The following is a 19,990-nucleotide window of genomic DNA, read 5'->3' as shown; positions in this document are numbered from 1 at the left end:
GATCGAAGGCTTTTTCATAATCTATAAAGCACATCATTACATATTTCCTTTGATCGTAGCAGTTCTGAGCTAGCACTTGGGTTGCAACTAGTGCTTCCCTGGTACCCAGGCCTTTTCGAAATCCAAATTGTGAGCAACCAATAACCTTATCGCATTTTGTGGAGATTCTCTAGTGAAGAACGTTGAGGAATATTTTTAAAGAATGGCTCATCAGACTTATCAGTCGGTGCTCTTGACACTTTGTTGCGTTGTTCTTTTTTGGCAAAGGGATAAAGGTAGATACAAGCCATTGGACATTGAATTTTCCTTTTTTATAGATTTGGTTGAAAAATCTTTGGAGTATCGTAATTCCCTCTTCATCTAACAATCTGAGTAACTCAACAGGAATTTTATCAGGTCCAACTGCTTTCCCGTCTTTCGAGGTATTTATTGCTCTAGTAATTTCTTCAATTGTGATCTCGGGACCAGATAGGTTGTTAATATCTATCACTTGTTCCTGAACGACTTCTATCTCAGGCCTCTCGTCTGCAAAGAGATTTTTGATGTATTTTTCCCATATGAGTTTCCTCTCTCTATCATCTTGTGCCATTTTCCTTGTTCATTTTCTAAGTAAGAAAATTTCTTTTTTCTGTATATTCCAGCTACCTCCTTTAGTTTCTTATGTAGGTTGTGGTCATCATGTTGTTTTTGTAACTGTTCCATTTCCTCACACTGTTTCTTTAGCCACTTATTTTTTGCCGTTCTTATCTCTCTTCTTATGCGTTGTTGTTGTTCTCGATATTTGTCTCGGTTCCCTTGGTTTTTATGTTTTCTTCTTTCTTCGAACATTGCCAGAATTTCGTCAGTCATCCAACTTTTCTTTTGTATTTTTTGTTTATAACCTAATTCTTTTTTAACTGTATCCGTCATTGTTTCCTCTATGGCTCTCCATGTGTTATCCAAATTAACTTCTCTTTCTAGTTCTACTTTTGTATTCTTTGTTAGTTCTTTGTTTAATTTCATACTTAATTCTCTTCTGGTATTCTCATCTTTAAGTCTAGCATAGTCTATTGTTGGTTCTGGTTTAGGTCTCCTCATATTAGTGATTTTTATTTCTGCTAAGAGAAGGACATGGTCTGATGGAACATCGGCGCCAGGGTATGTACAAGTTCTAGTTATTGATGATCCAAATCTTTTGTTAACCATTATGTAATCGATCTGGTTTCGAACTATACTCTCGGGGCGGTCCGCTGGGGCTTTCCATGTATATAAGCGTCTAGGTTGTAGCTTGAACCAGGTATTAGATATTTTCATATCTTCCTCTTGGCAAAATTGATATAGTCGTTCGCCTCGGTCATTTCTCTCTCCCAGGCCGTACGGGCCTATTAAATCGTCGTCTCTACCTCTCCCTATCTTGGCATTAAAATCGCCCATTATGAGGTTTACTTCATGTCTCTTCACGTTACTAAGCAGTTGTTTAAGTTCTGCGTAGAACATTTCTATATCTTCTTCTGTTGCGTAAACCTGAATTATGTTGATATTGACTGGACTGGCTTTCAGTTTGAGTAAGGCCATACGGTCTGAGAATGGGAAGAACTGTATTACCGATGCAGATAATTTGCTCGTGATTATTATACCTACTCCCTTTCTGTGGTTTTTATCCTGGTTTCCAGAATAGTACATAACTGCCCCTTCGACAGCACACCTTCCTACATCTGGCCACCATGTTTCTGCTATCCCCAAGACATCTATCTTCAATCTCTTTACTTCTTGGATTACGTTAGTCAGCTTCCCAGCTTCATACAAACTTTGCACGTTCCATGTTCCGATCTTCATTTTACTTCGTAAGTTCAATTGGGTTAGGCTTTTATCATTTAACTGCGTTCCCCCCGGAGATCCGATTGGGGAACTGTTTTATAACTCCGGAAATTAAATGACGTCATTGTGATTCTCTTGGGATAATAAGTAATGAAGGTGGTATCCCGTTGCCTTCCTTCATGCCATTTCTTGGCTTGAGTTTCGGCCGCCCACTCTGGGTCAGACGCCGTTTGTAACCGCCCACTCTGGGTACAGACGTTACAGTTTCACCATATCTGGTTACCCTCACTTAGTTTAATTGCCAATTGATCACCATCATCATAAGCCTAAACTGGAACTTCTATCTACTAGGATTCTATATTAATAAATACTTAGCAAACAATTGTCTTTTCAGGTTGGGATCCTGTGGAAGGTGAAAGATACTTGGACTTCTTGAGATTCTGCGTGTGGGTGAACGGGGAAAGCGTGGAAGAAAATGCAAATCTTGTAATAAGACTTTTGATCCGAAGGCCGGAGTGTCTGGGTCTTGCTCTAAGAGGAGAAGGTGAAGGTTTGCTCAGAGCTATAGTTGATGCGAATAAAATGTCAGAAAGAATAGCCGATAGAAGAAAAATGATGGATGAAGCTGAAGGTAAGTTCAGTTAGTTATGTATAACTAATGAAAATATACTACTTATACACTAGTATTTAACAAATATTGACATATCAGTGACGTTTCAAGCAGAGAATGTCGTAACATTTTATTTTCTAGGAACTGTGGTTAACGTGGCTCAGTTTACCCATCCTTTACCAGAGAGTGATGACGATGAAGACTACATTGATACTGGTGCAGCTATTCTAAACTTCTATTGTACTCTCGTTGATCTTCTTGGACGTTGTGCACCAGATGCTTCAGTTATTGCGCTAGTAAGTATAGTTTTTTGTGTGTACTCAATGGAATATGAGTAGGAGAGTATGAGATGAGATTTGGTGGATACACGATACTGGCGAAGTGTGTTGTACCGATACTTTACTATTAGCCCGGGAGGTAGTGTCACATTTGACCGGATCATTTTAGCATGGCTGTTTTCTTTTTATTTAGTTAGTTGTTCCAAAGCTTATTAACAAATGATGTGTCAGCTAGCCCAAAACCGGGGATTTTAGGCAAGAAAAAGTAAGATATGAAACTTGATGGAAAAATGCTACAACTTATATGCCAAATATTTATCGCCGTGACTTACGTGTATGATGGCCTAGAACACCTAGCTACTGGCTTTCACCCAGGCGACTCGGGTTCAATTCCTGGCGTTGGAATTTTTTTTTTGTTTTTAAAATTGATATTTTGATTTGAGAAATTATTATTTTTATATTACCACGTTTTTATTATTTATCGCCAACCGTCACTAAAGTCATTCATTATTGTACTCATTTGCCCTCATTTGCGGCAGTAAAGTAACACTTTATTGTACTAAAAGAAGAATTTTACTTTACCTGCCGCGATTAATCGAGATTGACTGTAAGTGGTCGACGGCAGTAATCGATTATTTATTTGAGTTAACTTACAATTTATTTACTTTAGTTATTAAAAATATTGTATTAAAATTTACGACATTGTTAATTAAATTTATGTCACAAAGTGAAATTCTGTAGTATTTTGTAATTATATTCATATAAAATAAATCAAAACTTTACCGATTTGGTAATTATTCAATGTTGATAACTATCGATTAAAGATCGAAAGCGGCCATCATGCAAAAGTCAGCTGTCATCACTGTCATGAAATTTTTATTACGTCAAAAATTTAAAACGTTCTTAAATTGTAAATTGTAAGTAAGTGTTAAAACCAATATCCAATTATGTTGGCGATAAAATTTTGTATGCACCACGTCTTTAAAGACTCTTTATCGAACTCGCCTGTTATTCGCCTTACTCGCTAAACTCGCTCTGCTCATAATATCAGACTCGTTCGATAAAGAGTAACTTTACTGACTTGGTACATAAATAACTGTTATACGACACAATATAAAAAAGTCTTTATGTCTTTTATAGAATTATAAACTATGCATTTGATCATATTATGATTGACCTTAATAAGCAAATTTGTTGTACATGAACCCCTGAAGCTTCCTGAGTTGGTACGACCCCCCTGTTCACTTAGATTGGTCGTACCAACTCAGGAACTTTCAGGGGTACATGTACAACAAATTTGCTTATTAAGATCAATCATAATAGTATGATCAAATGCATAGTTTACGATTCTATAAAAGACATACAGACTTTTTTATATTTTGTCGTATAAATAATAAAAACGTGGTATTATTAAAAAATAATTATTTTTCAAATCAAAATGTCAATTTTAAAAATAAAAAAAATTTCCAACGCCAGGAATTGAACCCGAGTCGCCTGGGTGAAAGCCAATAGCTAGGTATTCTTGGCTATTATACACGTAAGTCACGGAGGTAAATATTTGACATATTATAAGTTGTAGCGTTTTTCCATCAAGTTTCATATTTTACCTTTTCTTGCCTAAAATCCCCGATTTTGGGCTAGCTGACACATCATTTGTTAATAAGCTTTGGAACACCTAACTACATAAAAAGAAAACAGCCACGCTAAAATGCTCCGTTCAAATTTGACACTACCTCCCGGGTTATATACTGTACTTACTGATAGACTTTCATGTTTTTTTTTTCAATATGCTACTTGAACCTATAGCATACAATGAACCGGAATACAACTTTTTATGTCATATAGTATTTTATTTTGAACTTTTTAGGGCAAAAACGAGTCTCTCCGAGCAAGAGCTATCTTAAGATCCCTTGTACCCCTCGAAGATTTACAAGGAGTTTTAAGTTTGAAATTTACACTCCACAATCCAGCTGCTGGAGAAGAAAGACCTAAATCAGACATGCCATCAGGCTTAACACCCCCTCATAAGCAATCGATCGTGCTATTTTTGGAAAGAGTCTATGGTATAGAGACCCAAGAACTATTCTACAGGCTTCTTGAAGAAGCATTCTTGCCAGATTTGAGATGTGCGACAATGCTTGATAGGGTAACTAATGCTTTTTGTATTTAATAGGTTTGTTATAATATTTTTGTATTTCAGAACGATGGGAGTGAGTCTGATATGGCTCTTAGTATGAACCGATACATAGGAAACTCTATATTACCTTTGTTAATACAACATAGTAAATTTTACACCGAAGCTGAAAACTACGCGTCTTTGTTGGATGCAACCTTGCACACTGTTTACAGACTGTCCAAGAATAGAATGCTTACCAAGGGTCAAAGAGAAGCAGTTTCTGACTTTTTAGTGGCTCTCACCAGTCAACTACAGCCGGCTATGTTGCTCAAATTATTAAGAAAGCTAACCGTTGATGTTTCGAATCTTTCTGAATATACCACTGTAGCTCTAAGGCTGTTGACGTTACATTACGACAGGTGTGCCAAATACTATGGTTCTAGCGGGGGAGGCGGACAAGGCATGTATGGTTCCTCTAGCGACGAAGAGAAGCGACTCACCATGATGCTGTTTTCCAACATCTTCGATTCTCTTAGCAAGATGGATTATGATCCGGAACTGTTCGGAAAAGCCTTGCCTTGTCTGACTGCTATTGGTTGTGCTCTACCACCAGACTACTCTTTATCTAAGAACTACGACGATGAATGGTACCATAGCAAATCAGATAAGTCTGGTACTGATGGACCCTACAACCCTCAACCGATCAATACGTCGTCTATTATATTAAATAATGATTTGAACAACATCGTTCAGCAGTTCTCTGAGCACTACCACGATGCTTGGGCTTCAAGAAAGTTAGAAAACGGTTGGCAGTACGGAGAGTCTTATTCTGGATGGGAAGGCAACAAAACGCATCCAAGATTGAAGCCCTACACGATGCTAAATGATTATGTAAGTCATCCTCAGTTGTTTTATTTGATACAATTTTACTTCTCCAATGCTTTTGTGTAAGATTTAGTTCCTAGTTCATTTATAATTATTTAAATTTTAACACTGTTGTGTACTTTTTTCTTCTTAAGGTACCGAGGCCGCTTGTCGATCGTTGGCTCTCATGTTGCCCAGCATATTAATAATCATTGTCTTATTTATAGCCGCACGAAATAGTTCAGTGCTAGTTTTCCCAAACCATTAGTGTTGGTTTTTAAGCCAAGAAGTTGTACGGCGGCCCACACTTCTTTTTCCCATTATTTTATCTTGCATGAAAAGGTGAAGTATATTACATTTTTCTGGGTGATGCATTATATGTCCAAAATATTCCAATGTATGCCTTTTAATCGTGTTCACTACTTCACAACTTTTATTCAAACGTTGAAAAACCCTTTCGTTTGTAACTCTTTCTACCCAAATGATCTTCAGAATACTGCGGTAGACACACATCTCAAATTTTTCTAGGTTGTTCAAAAGCGATTCTGTCAGGGTCCATGCTTCAACCCCGTAAAGTACCTAATACTGGGAATATATAACATCGAACCATTCTTATGCGAAGTTCCAAACTGAGATCATGACTGCAAAGGATTTTCTTAAATTTCATAAAACTTGTTCTTGCTTTGGCAATTCTACTTTTTATTTTAGCACTAGGGATCCAGCTTTCATTAATATGAGTACCCAGATATACAAGATAACTTACGCGTTCAATTGAGTCATTGCCAATTGTTACGTTATAGTTATTATTATTTACGGCTGCCCGTTTACTAATAACCATAAACTTTGTTTTTCTTGCGTTGAGTTTGAGTCCATGTCGCACAGATCGCCACCATTCTAGACTAGGAGCCGATATATACTCCATGTGGTGAGACCGCTCCCGTCTGAAAAACATTTCTAATTCGGTTTCTCTGCGGATTCATATTCAAAAATGTTCCCTTTAAACAAATCTGAAGGGTGCCGGACGGAATTTTTGGGCTGAATTTGTTTAAACAATTTTTTTAAACAAATACATAAGATCACCTTTTATTGCTCCAAAAAATATATTTTTAGGTTTTTTGGGTCATTCTAAACAAGGTAGGTGTGATTTTTCTCCAAAATTGACAGTTTTCGAGTTATAGGCGATTTAAAATCTAAAAAATGCGAAAATACGCATTTTTGAGGCTTAAAAACTCATATTTAAATTAGTATTTTTAAGGGCGCCAATAACTTGGATTAAGTTTAAACATTCCTTTTCAAGATTCCGGAGAGTGCTCGGGTCTAACTTCAATTTAGACCATAGTTTTTTAATTGTTAATTATGCATGTCCATCCCATTTTTTGGCCGGTGCGGCGCGCTCTATTTCAAAAATCTCCTATTTTCCTCCGAAAAATATTTTTTCTAGATTATTTACGACATTCTAAATAAAATAAGTTTCTTAACATTTTTCTCAAAAGTTACTAAAAATTTTAAAGTTATAAGCGATTTAAAATGCGAAAATGTGTTTATTTTGTCATTTTTCGGATTTTAAATCGCTTATAACTTTAAAACTATTAAATTTTGAGAAAAATGTCAGAAACCTTATTTTATTTAGAATATCCCAAAGAATCTAGAAAAAGTATTTTTCGGGGGAAAATAGGAGATTTTTGAAAATAGTGCGCGCCGCACCAAACAACAATTAAAAAACTATAGTCTAAATTGAAGTTAGACCCGAGCACTCTCCGGAATCTTGAAAAGAAATGTTTAAACTTTAATCCAAGTTATTGGCACCCTTAAAAATACTAATTTAAATATGAGTTTTTAAGCCTTGAAAATGCGTATTTTCGCATTTTTTAGATTTTAAATCGCCTATAACTCGAAAACTGTCAATTTTTGAGAAAAATCACCAGATACCTTTCTTGTTTAGAATGACCCAAAAAAACTAAAAATATATTTTTTGGAACAATAAAAGGTGATCTTATGTATTTGTTTAAAAAAATTGTTTAAACAATGTCTGCCCAAAAATTCCGTCCGCCACCCTTCAGATTTGTTTAAAGGGGACATTTTTGAATATGAATCCGCAGAGAAACCGAATTAGAAATGTTTTTCAGACGGGAGCGGTCTCACCACATGGACTAATAGGTTAAATTTGCTAATCATTTTAGGCACTATAAGACCTTATAACTTAAATAATAGAACCTAAAAGAAAACGTATGAACACTGTGCCGTCACTTTTTAGTGGCACATGCGTTGACAGTAGCGCATCAAACTTTCCACTTATGGACGGGATAAATAAATTAAAAAGTACCCTCAGTTACTCCCAGAATTAATTTTTTTTGATTTTTTTTAAATTTCTATGTGATTAAACAATTAGGCTCAGCGTAATTTTATCCCTCCACCCCCTTCCCCCTTCTCACACCATCAAAAAATTAATTTTTCGTTTTTATTTTTTTTTAGGTGGGATGAATAAATTTTAAAATTTCAAAAAATTCATAGACATAATTGAGGATTTTCCAAATCATGTCTATTTTTTCTAGATCAGGAGGTTGAGTATACATAACCTCAAAAAAATTTTAAAATATTTTTTTTGAAAAAAGCGTGTAACTTTTTTTTGAGGTGGCTGGAAGACTATTTTTTTCTATTTTGTGTATTTTATCAAACACTATGTTTTTAAGTTTTTTTAGATTTTTCCGTAAAGTTCGCCCCCTTGAATAATCCAAAAAAACTGTTTTTTGGCGGGTTTTTGGGGATTTTACCTAGTTTATAGACTTAAATATAGATCAAATCAATGTTTTTGTATACGTCACATATGAATTAAAGTAACTGAGTCCTTTGTAACATTTATAAATGGGAGAAACACGTCCAACCCCCCAAAAGCCCCATAAAAAACAGTTTTTTGGATTTTTGAAGGTGGCGAACCTTACGGAAAAATCTGAAAAAAATTTAAAACATAGTGTTTGATAAAACACACAATATATAAAAAACAGTCCTCCATTCACCTCCAAAAAAGTTACACGCTTTTTTAAAAAAAATATTTAAAATTTTTTTTGAGGTTATGTATACTCAACCTACTGATCTATAAAAATAGACATGATTTGGAAAATCCTCAACTATGTCTATGAATTTTTTGAAATTTTAAAATTGATTGCATCCCACCTAAAAAAAAATTAAAACAAAAAATGAATTTTTTTATGGTGGGTGAAGGGGGAAGGGGGTGGCGGGATAAAATTACGCTGAGTCTAATTGTTTAATCACATAGAACTTAAAAAAATTAACAAAATTAAATTCTGGGAGTGAGGGAGGGTACCTTTTAATTTATTTATCCCTTCCATAAGTGAAAAGTTTGATGCGCCACTGTCGGCGCATATGCCACTAAAAAGTGACGGCACAGTGTTCAAACGTTTTCTTTTAGGTTCTACTATTTAAGTTATAGGGTCTTATTGTTCCTAAAATGATTAGCAAATTTCACCTATAGCGGCTCTTAGTCTATTCGGTTCAATACCGCTTGAAGATGTTTAATTGATCCTGTCACTAACAAGGTGTCATCTGCTTATATGATATTGTTGATAAGCACGCCATTAATGGTTATGCCCTCTTTTGCGTTTTCCAACACTTCATTTAAGATTATTTCAGCGTAAAGATTAAACAACAGTGGTGACAATATACAGCCTTGTCGAACTCCACGTTTGATTTTTACTTCTTCAGAGCACTGATTCCCAACCGTAACACATGCAGCCTGGCACCAATACAAATTTGCGATGATTCTGTCGTTACAGTCCAGACCGGAAGTCTTAAGAATATGTAGCATTTTTTCATGGGGAACTTTATCAAAAGCTTTTTCAAAATCAATCGCGCACATGAAATGTACTACGATTGTGTACTAGAATAGTTTTCTAATAAATCTCTTTATTATACAGGAAAAGGAGCGCTACAAGGAACCAGTCAGAGAATCCCTTAAAGCACTTCTGGCCATCGGTTGGTCGGTGGAGCAACAACAGGTAGACTTACCCTCCAACAACAGAAACTCTGGAGGTAGACAAGGTGGAGAAGGCAGTTCAGCATTCAATTACAACCCCCATCCAGTCGACATGACGAATCTCACTTTATCCAGAGAAATGCAAAATATGGCGGAACGATTGGCTGAAAACTCGCATGATATCTGGGCCAGGAAGAAAAAGGAGGAGTTGACTACTTGTGGTGGAGGTATACATCCACAACTGGTACCTTATGATTTACTGACGGATAAGGAGAAGAAGAAAGATCGAGAAAGGTCGCAAGAGTTCTTGAAGTATTTGCAATATCAAGGATTCAAATTGCACAGGTAAAACTGAAATTCATTTTTCTAAATATTCTTTTTCTTGCCGTCTCGCAATCGCAGGTTTAATACCATTAATACTAACGAGCGATACACGATTATTATTTTCATGAAAGCTATTCGATCAAAAAATTACGTAACTCTTGTTTTAATCTGAATTTGTATCATTGGTTTATAAATTAGTTTTGATTAACATTGTAAAACATAAAAAAATGAGCCAAAACCTTTAACACAGAACTTTAATCAAATATAAAAAAATTAATAAAATTATAAGTAAAAATAATAAATATAATCAAAGAAGATGCTGTATATTTTCACCACCAACATCTCTACATGACGTAACTCTTCTTCTCATGGATTCTATAACACCAACATATCTCTACATGACATAACTCTTCTTTTCACCACCAACATCTCTACATGACGTAACTCTTCTTTTCACCACCAACATCTCTACATGACGTAACTCTTCTTCTCATGGAGTCTATAACATTGTTTAGGACCCACGGAGTACTATTTAATTCTTTAATATGGTTCTCTATTCTTTGTCTAAGATTTTCCAAATCCGCTACAGGAGTTTTAAAAATAGAATTTTTTAAATGTGGCTACAGAAAGAAATCGCAGGGAGTCAAATCACAGGATCGAGGGGGTAATATAATAGGCGTATTTAAACTTTAACCCTATTTTCGAAAAGTCCATAATAAAATTCAAATTTTGCTGTGTTGTATTAATTTGCAGCCTTGTTTTCATGAAGATAATATCCTTCTATTAATTCATCATCCATCAATTGATTTATAAATGGAGTTAAAATTTCTTAACGGTATCTTTCAGCATTTAGAATCCCTTCGAAAATGATTCCCACCAATAGTACATGATTCTGTACCCGTGCGTCATCATTTAAAGCATACGAAATAAGTCGAAAATCTATTCCACGCAACAGCAGTGACAGAAAGTGGCTACTACTCCGATCACGGATTATATTAAAAAATTTGACGTTATCAAATAAATATAATTTAAAATTTTGGTGCAGCTTAATAAATTCTTTTAATATCATTAGTGATATTAAATATTTTGTTATCATATAAATATTTGAAAATAAAATATTTTCTTTTTGTTATTTATTTTACTTTCACGGAAATTTAAACAAGACCATTCCTTAACAACTGTGAATGAGGTTAACTTTGTATGTAAATTAATAGCAAAATAAAATACACTTACCATAAAATTTCAAACTCCAGTACAAAATTAGTTGTGAAAATAATAATTGTTGGTTTAATATAAATGACTTATAAATGCAAAAACAGGACAAAAAACAGCAAAAATCCAACAAACTGACAGTGACAAGTAAACAAACCACAAATGTCACAAATTGTACTTAAGAGGCAACAGTACCGATCAACAGGTAGCAACAAACGCAGTCCAAGATTGCGGCTGTAATTTTGAATATTTTGTCGAGATATTTGGCACACATATTCGTATAAAAAAATAGACTTTCTTCAAATAAACTTTTTGATACCATGCCTAGATATTGGACCTAGTAAAATTTTTTATCTCTAACAAGAAATCGAACATATTATAACTAAATAATTGATTAGTCAACATAGAGAAAGTGGCACTGCCATTTCGACAAACCTGCGTCAGATTTCTGTTCTGTTATCTGCATAGGTATTACGAACAGTCAATAGGAATCGTATCCGCCATGTTTTACCGTAGCGCCGTAGCGTGTTCGTAATCCCTATGCAGATAACAGAACAGAAATCTAACGCAGGTTTGTCAAAATGACAGTGACACTTTCTCTATGTTGACTAATCAATTATTTAGTTATAAATGTTCGATTTCTTGTTAGAGATAAACACTTTTACTAGGTCCAATATGACACAAAATCTAAATGGGATCAAAAAGTCTATTTGAAGAAAGTTTATTTTTGTTCTTCTTAATGGCGGTACAAGCTCCTTTTTGCAATATTTTATTAAGTTATAGAGTAATTTCCACATACTAACATATTTCTCAAATTGGGCTCTGTACCGCCATTCTTTATTATATTACGAATATGTGTTCCAAATATCTCGACAAAATATTCAAACTTACAGCCGCAATCTTGGACCGCGTTTGTTGCTACCTGTTGATCGCTACTGTTGCCTGTCAACCTTTTCACTGCGGGAACCGGACATATACGTAAAATAATTTCGTGCCCGTACAACGGGAACCGCATAAATACGCGTAACCTTTTTCGGCATTCGCTGCGGCAACCGTATTAATCAGATATTGTTTGCGTATTGTATGTTGCCTATAGAATAGAGTTAGGCATATTATATCAAAATTTAAAATACATTTAAAATTTTTATACTTTACTGCGGGAGCCGTACAAATCCGCACCTTTTTATACAGGCACGCACTCTGGAGAATTTACTTGTAAAATCTTAGGATTTCCCTTCGCCGTATTTATATAGGATAGTGTTTATCAGCTTATTTCATTTTAGTTTAAGAATTCAATTGTGTGAATTACAGCTGCTAATAACCCGATTATTGACTTTGAAAAAAGTGCAAGAGCGTTATGACCGATAATTTGATAAATAATCTAATAAAAATAATAGTAAATAATCTGCGATTTTTGGGTTGCATTTTCAAGAATTTGTGTTTGTAGATTTAGCATCCAAATGATTGCAAATGAGGGCCGAAAATTGCAAAACATGTATCCGGTTTTGCCACTCCTAATAAAAGTCGGAAAAATCTTCAAAAACAAAATTACAAACAGTTGAACAAGGTCTGTTACGTCGGCAAATTATTAATTTTCAAGAATCTAACAGCAACAAATGACAACAACAACAGTTACTTCTACAAAATTGCAATTACAGTCCTGAATACACTGTATTGATACACTGCGCGAACCGTATTTATTCGCCATAGTACTACATCGACTGACTGCGGCAACCGGATTGATCAGCTCAGGCATGAAACAGCCGTACCAGAGACCATACTACTCTTATAACTAGCCGCAGTGAAAAGGTTTTAAATATCGATGTTCCCTCAATACGTGTCCCAGATATTGTAACTTTCTTATTTTTATTTTTTATTATGTTTATCACTTCGTACTTTTTACCCATTTCTTGTAATACTTCTACGTTCATGTTCTTCTGTGTATATTGTTCTTCTGTCTTCTTCTATTCTAAGCATCCTACTGTAATACCACATTTAAAATGACTAGTTTATCTACAAGGAAATTAAATTCTTGTAGCTGGCTGTATACCATTAATCACAAGAAGTTACAAAAATCCTTTTTAAAGGTATATTTTTATTAAAATCCCTTGAAGGTCTACATCATAGAACGTTTTCGGAATAAAAATTCCATCATCAGTGCTTTTTTACCTGAAATAGGTAACCTGAGTCGGTTATTTCCGGCATTTTTTCTGAGCCGGTGTTAATTATAGTTCGTTCAGTACGTTTTTGTTGCGGTTGTGTTTTCACCGATTATAATTTGGTGTAGAATTTTTCTATGGTTTTGTTTGGTTCAAATAGATTCTGATTATCTTCAGCAAGTCCATTTTGGTGACGAGAAAACCGGACTTATTCAGACTTGGAAGGTTTTAAACGAAAGATTAATCTTCACATGTAAAAATTGGTAAAGAATCAGATTTTTTGAAAATTTCTTTAAATTTATAAACAATAGTTCTATTATTTAAGACTATTGAAAGGTTTCAGTAGCTACAGTGAACTTATGCTAAAAATCGTAACTATAAATGCATGTAATTCTCCTCTACAATATAATTTTTACTTACTTTTAGGCCAAACCGTGGAGGTCAAACAGAAACAGAACAATCTACCGCAGGCCCAGCTGTAGAATCAAGGTTCGCTTACAGCCTCCTCGAAAAGCTCATTCAGTATCTAGATCGAGCCACCGTCAACATGAAACTCTTGAAGCCTTCACAAACCTTCAGTCGGCGCAATTCCCACAAGAAATCATCACGTGACATTAAGTTCTTCTCGAAGGTGGTGTTACCCTTAATGGAAAAATACTTTTCGACCCACAGGAATTACTTCATCACCATCGCTACGGCTACCAATAACGTGGGCGCGGCGAGTTTGAAGGAAAAAGAGATGGTGGCAGCTCTGTTTTGCAAGCTGGCAAATCTTCTGAGATCAAAATTGGCGGCGTTTGGAGCTGATGTCAGGATTACCGTGAGATGTCTGCAGGTTCTGGTGAAAGGTATCGATGCCAAGTCGTTGGTTAAGAACTGTCCTGAGTTTATTCGGACGTCGATGTTGACTTTCTTCAATAACACGGCTGATGATTTGGGACATACCATCATTAACTTACAAGATGTGAGTATATTTATGTTATTACTAAAACAAATACTTTTTGAAGTTATACTTCTTTATGATCGAGAAGAAAATTTAATAAATGCCGGGCGCATGCGCACACAGACAGTATGTAGTTCGTTGCTAATCTTTCAAGATATGTAGGTACCAGCGCTGTCTGCGCAAATAAGTCATTAAAAGGATATATTAGTGTTTTTATTAAATGTATTATTTATTATAATTTTTGTGTCTTTGGATTTGTCTTCCTCGGGAATAAGATATTTTATAATAATAGTAAGTATATTTAAAGTATTTTTGTATACTTCACTTGGTCTATTAAATTTGTCAGTATGTATGAGAAATCTTGTAACCTGTCAAAGCAAAGGGAATATAACTCAGTGGTAGAGCGTGTGAACCGGAGATCGAGAGGTCCCGGGTTCAAATCCCGGACGATTCATATTCTTTTTTCTTTAATTTTTGGTATCGTTTTAATACAAATTTTTTAAAAGTGGTAGGTAAGAAAATTAGTTTAATATTTAAATAAAATACAAATAACTTGTTAAGTATATTTATTTCTTTGAAATTATATAATAGAAGTATAACTTCTTACGTGCGTACAATGTACACACACATTCTTTTTTTTTTAACTAAACAAGGTTAGATTTGGTAAAAAGTATTGATTAATCTTAATAGGTATTTAAGAAGTTTTTTAGTGAACAGTTTTCTTCTGATAGAGCTGATAAAGTGTTTGGTAGATTGTTTATTGAACGTTCTCTTTGGTATTTTGGACAATCAATTCACAAATGGATGACGGTAAGGGGCGTAGGTTGGTGTGTGATCTTAGTGTATCCTACATGTAGACGCGTTAGAACCGATTAAATAAACCGTTTACTAACACTACTTTTTCAATGTCGTGTATCTGGACTTAGCGGTCCTAGCTGTGATACATATAAATTTAGGAGTTTATTCTTCGTGAAAATTTGTAGTTTTTATAAGCTTATCTATTGTTTGGAAGACAGATTGCAGGAAGAGAGTTGAGCGACAAGAAACATGTTTGAGAGGTTTGCATGTTTTAGGGCGCGGTAGAGAGCAAACAGTTCAGACGTAAAAACACTCGTGACCCGTCAAAATGGCCCGGTCAAAACAGCCCCGTCAAAAAAGCTCCGTCAAAAGATCGCAGACAAAATAGCCCCGGTCAAGACAGCCCCGGCTAAAACAGCCCCGGTGACAACACCCCCAATAAAAAATTTTACCTTTTAACGGAGTACCATTTATTTTAAATCACTATTCTAATTGGGAAATAAGCCTCAATTTAACTTAAAAAAATTATTTTATTAACGTTTCGACTTTCACTTCGGACGTCGTCGTTGTCAAAATACAAAATATTAATAAATTAAACAAAAATGTTGTTGCTTAGTAAAAAATTCTTCTAATAATTTAATTTAATCTGACTCATTCATATCGGCAATTCAGACATACAGTATGGTGCAAATGAAAGGAATAAATTCGTTATTCGTTATTATTCGTTAAGAGGAAACAGTAGCGATCAACAGGTAGCGAAAACGCGTTCCAAGATTGCGGCTGTAATTTTGAATATATTTTCGAGATATTTGGCACACGTATTCATAATATAATAAAGAATGGCGGTACAGAGCCCAATTTGAAAAATATATTAATATGTGGAAATTACCCTGTAATTAAATACAATATTAAAAAAACGAGCCTGTACCGCCATTAAAAAGAACAAAAAAATACACTTTCTTTAAATAAACTTTTATCCTATGCCTAGATTTTGTGTCATTTTGGAACTACTAAAAATTTTTATTTCATTAGTAGTTCCAAAATGACACAAAATCTAGGCATCGGATAAAAAAGTTTATTTGAAGAAAGTGTATTTTTTTGTTCTTCTTAATGGCGGTACAGGCTCGTTTTTTTATTATTGTATTTAATTACAGAGTAATTTCCACATATTAATATATTTTTCAAATTGGGCTCTGTACCGCCATTCTTTATTATATTACGAATACGTGTGCCAAATATCTCGAAAAAATATTCAAAATTACAGCCGCAATCTTGGAACGCGTTTTGGCTACCTGTTGATCGCTACTGTATCACCTTAAGGAAAAATCCTAGAACAGGTCGATTTTTATTTTTAAATTACGATATTTTGGTATATATGTCATACCAGTGACGTCATCTATCTGGGCGTGGTGACGTAATCGATGAATTTTTTAAATGAGAATAGGGGTCGTGTCCTAGCTCATTTGAAAGTTTATTTAATTCTCTATTCAGTAATATAAACATTTACATAATTATTTATACAAGGTGTCCAAAAACTTTTTTTTAATTTAAATTATGTAACAAAAAAAAGAAGAATGTATGTTATTCATTTAATTAAAAATACATTTTCCTGCTGTCAGCAATCAGAAAAAAATGTTTATATCACAAATAAACATTCATTTTCGCTTAAATTAAATGTTCAAACTTCCAAGAAGCAGATGGCTTTCGGGAGCTGGCTTGAACATTGAATTTAATCGAAAAGCAGAACATATTCAATCGAAACAGAAGACAGGGTTCGAGTCTCTGAAAAGACCATTTTTATTTAATGTGGTTAAGATAAACATCTGAATAGATGATAATTACCATTTCCGAAAAAATGTATTTTTAAGGGATTATTTCTTGATGAATTCTAAAGGGAGCTTTTTTGTCGGTGCTATTTTGTGGGCGAGCTATTATTCCGCGGCTATTTTGTCTGCAGGCTATTTTGTCGGTATTTATGTAGGGGCTATTTTGTCGGAGCTTTTTCGACAGGGCTATTTTGACGGGTACCAAAAACACTTTAACTAGGCGGGAGTTCAGATTGGAAACTAGACGTCGGAGTAAAAAAATTCACAACCAATCGGTGAAGATGTTGGTCAGTTAAGGTAGCCTTGTCCAAGAATCTCGTTTAGTTTCAAAGTTTTTACAAACGGCAGAATTGTGGCTTTTGCCCATATAGACAGATATTGACAATGTTGCAAAATTTGGTTGAAAATTTGCAATAGGTATTGTTTTGATAAGATTGAAAGTTGCTTTATAGACCAGGAAGGATCTGTTTTTAGGTGGATGTGAGAGGTGGCATTCGGATTTTTGCGGATAAAGTTAGGTGATAACTTCGTTAATAATAATTGACTTATGCTCCTTCTCAAATATGCCCGGAACATTAATAAAAAAATTTAAATATTTAAAAATTTCAAAAAATTTCGTTTTTTTTCTACTTTCTTTGCTTATAACTTTAAAACGATTCATTTTGGAACAAAGTCGTCTAGGAATAAAACATAGATAATTAAATTTTCTATCAGATACGATTGGTTAAAAATGTCTTAATTTAACACCCTTGCTCCAAAATAGCAATAAATATAAAATAAGGGAGCAAAACAAGCATGTCCTTATTCAATTTTGTCCTTTTTCCATCACTTAGGTTATACTTGGAACCTTAATAATTCGCTTAGAAAATTTTTGTAATGTGCTAAAACCGTCCACCAAATTTTATTAAAATTGACTTACTAGATTTTGCATAATAATTTTGCAATCTAATTTTTTTTTTTAAATTAAAATTTTTTAAATCTTGCACAACAAAAACTAGAACATACATAGATTTGTCAATTTTTTTACATATAAAGAAGCACTCCACCTATCTAATGCACTTTACAGAATTGAAATCGGATTATTTAAGCAGCCTCAGCAATGTTTTAAAATTATAAACAATTTTTTGGCTTATAAACAAATTAGTGCTGTGTCCAGGAGGGGGTGCTACGGGTTCCTTTATTTAGATGGACTTACCCAAGTTTTTTTATGTATTTTGACCCGTAGTACACGAATTTTTTGGGTAACAGTTGATCCGGATGTCGATAAGATTGTTATAAACAAAGAACTTGAGGAATTACATAACATCGATTTTTCGCAAAATAAAACATTTTTTTTGTATTTCTTGGGTAATTCTAAGCAAAAAATGTTCTTACAAGTTTTTTCTTAGGATGCATAATTTTCGAGAAAACGCGGTGGAACATTAAAAAAATCGAAAAATTGCAATTTTTGAACGAGAATAACTTTTGATTAAAAAATAAAATAGCAATTCTGCTGACAGCATTTGGAGTTTAAGTCAAATTATACCGGTTTTAATTATTTGCATTGCTAAAAATTAATTTTTTTATTATTAAACAAAGCTATTTGTTTATAAGCCAAAAATTGTTTATAATTTTAAAACATTGCTGAAGCCCTTTAAATAATCCGATTTTAATTCTGTAAAGTGTATTAGATAGGTAGAGCACCTCTTTATATGTAAAAAAATTAGCCAACTTCTAAATGGTCTACTTTTTGTTCAGAAAGATTTTAAAAAATTTGAACTTTTTTAAAAACATTTACATTGCAAATTTATTATACAAAATCTATTAGGTCGATTTTAATTAAATTTGGTAGACCATTTAAGTAAGTTATAAGAATTTTCTAAGCGAATTACTAAGGTTCTAAGTGCCACCAAAGTGGTTAAGAAACATTGAATAACAACAGGCGTATTTTGCCTCCTTATTTTGTATTTATTACTATATTGCAGAAAAGGTAATACCTTAAGACATTTTTGACCAGTCGTATATCATACAAAATTTAATTATCTTTATTTTATTTCTCTACGACTTTGTTCCAAAACGAACCGTTTTAAAGTTTTAAGCAAAGAAAGCAAAAAAAAATCGATGTTTTTCGAAATTTTTAAATATTTTAATTTTTTTATTAATGTTCCGGGCATATTTGAGAAGGAGCATAAGTCAATTATTATTACTGAAGGTAATGTATCAGCCAATGTAATGTATCAGCACTACCTATTCAGCTGACACGTGCTCGAGACGTTACAACTTTAAATAAAAGCCGGACATGAACGGACTATTTTTATTGTATAGTTGAAGTAACATACAAGAGGTCGAATACAGGTTACAATTGTCTTATATACTGTTACAGAGTAGTGGGATGGTCACTGCTGTCAACAATGGGCAGTGACACCGCGCGAAATACGAATAACTTAAAACCTAGTATATCACATCATTCCTCCCCTTAAAAAAATATGCAAATATTTCATACTTTAACATACCATAAAAAATAATTATTACCTACTTAATTCTTTAATAAGAGTGAAATGAAATTTTTATAATGTTACACTTTATATTAATTTCAGAGTCTGTAAATACAAAAAAAATATATGCCTATCCTTCATCTATAAAAATTTTCTTTTATCCTATAACTTTATCAGCCTAATATAATACATAACTAGGTACCTTTTTTTAACAAAAACAAAGTATATAACTACAAGAATTTTTAAAAAGTTTCAGCAATCATTTATTTTTATTACGTTTAGAGCGTCTTAAAATTGGCGTGTTTTGATTGTCGTGTTCATTAAAGTTATTTTCTGAGGAAAACTTTATCTGCAAAAATCCGAATGCCACCTCTCAAATCCAAAAATACACGTTTTTTTACAGATTAGTCCTGGTCTATTAAGAACACAACAGGGATATTGTCGGGCCCTAGGCTTGAATCTTTCATATCCTGTAAGGAGCTATTTAGTTTTATAATAGGAAGAGGTTTATGTAGAGAGTTTTCGTGGGATTCTTGTAGAGACAAGATCGTGCATTCTTTGTCTAGTGTCTAGCTTGTTAACTCTGAAGGTAATGCTG

General features: G+C 33.8%; 1 protein-coding gene across 7 annotated transcripts in view; it reads left to right on the top strand.

Moving 5' to 3' along the window:
* The window catches only part of LOC126891831 (ryanodine receptor), a 285,318-nt gene that overhangs the window by 146,153 nt on the left and 119,175 nt on the right, over positions 1-19,990 (top strand). For all 7 annotated transcript variants that reach the window (XM_050661137.1, XM_050661140.1, XM_050661136.1 and 4 more), the window contains 6 exons: positions 2,192-2,428; positions 2,549-2,703; positions 4,553-4,831; positions 4,886-5,692; positions 9,598-10,001; positions 13,778-14,315. In XM_050661137.1, the coding sequence (XP_050517094.1) occupies positions 2,192-2,428; positions 2,549-2,703; positions 4,553-4,831; positions 4,886-5,692; positions 9,598-10,001; positions 13,778-14,315 (2,420 nt within the window). The remainder of the gene's footprint in view (positions 1-2,191; positions 2,429-2,548; positions 2,704-4,552; positions 4,832-4,885; positions 5,693-9,597; positions 10,002-13,777; positions 14,316-19,990) is intronic.

Source organism: Diabrotica virgifera, chromosome 9 (assembly GCF_917563875.1).
Source record: "Diabrotica virgifera virgifera chromosome 9, PGI_DIABVI_V3a".
In the NCBI taxonomy this organism is placed as follows: domain Eukaryota; kingdom Metazoa; phylum Arthropoda; class Insecta; order Coleoptera; family Chrysomelidae; genus Diabrotica; species Diabrotica virgifera.
The sequence above is the reverse complement of the archived record's forward strand: the minus strand, read 5'-3'. Positions and strand labels throughout refer to the sequence as shown.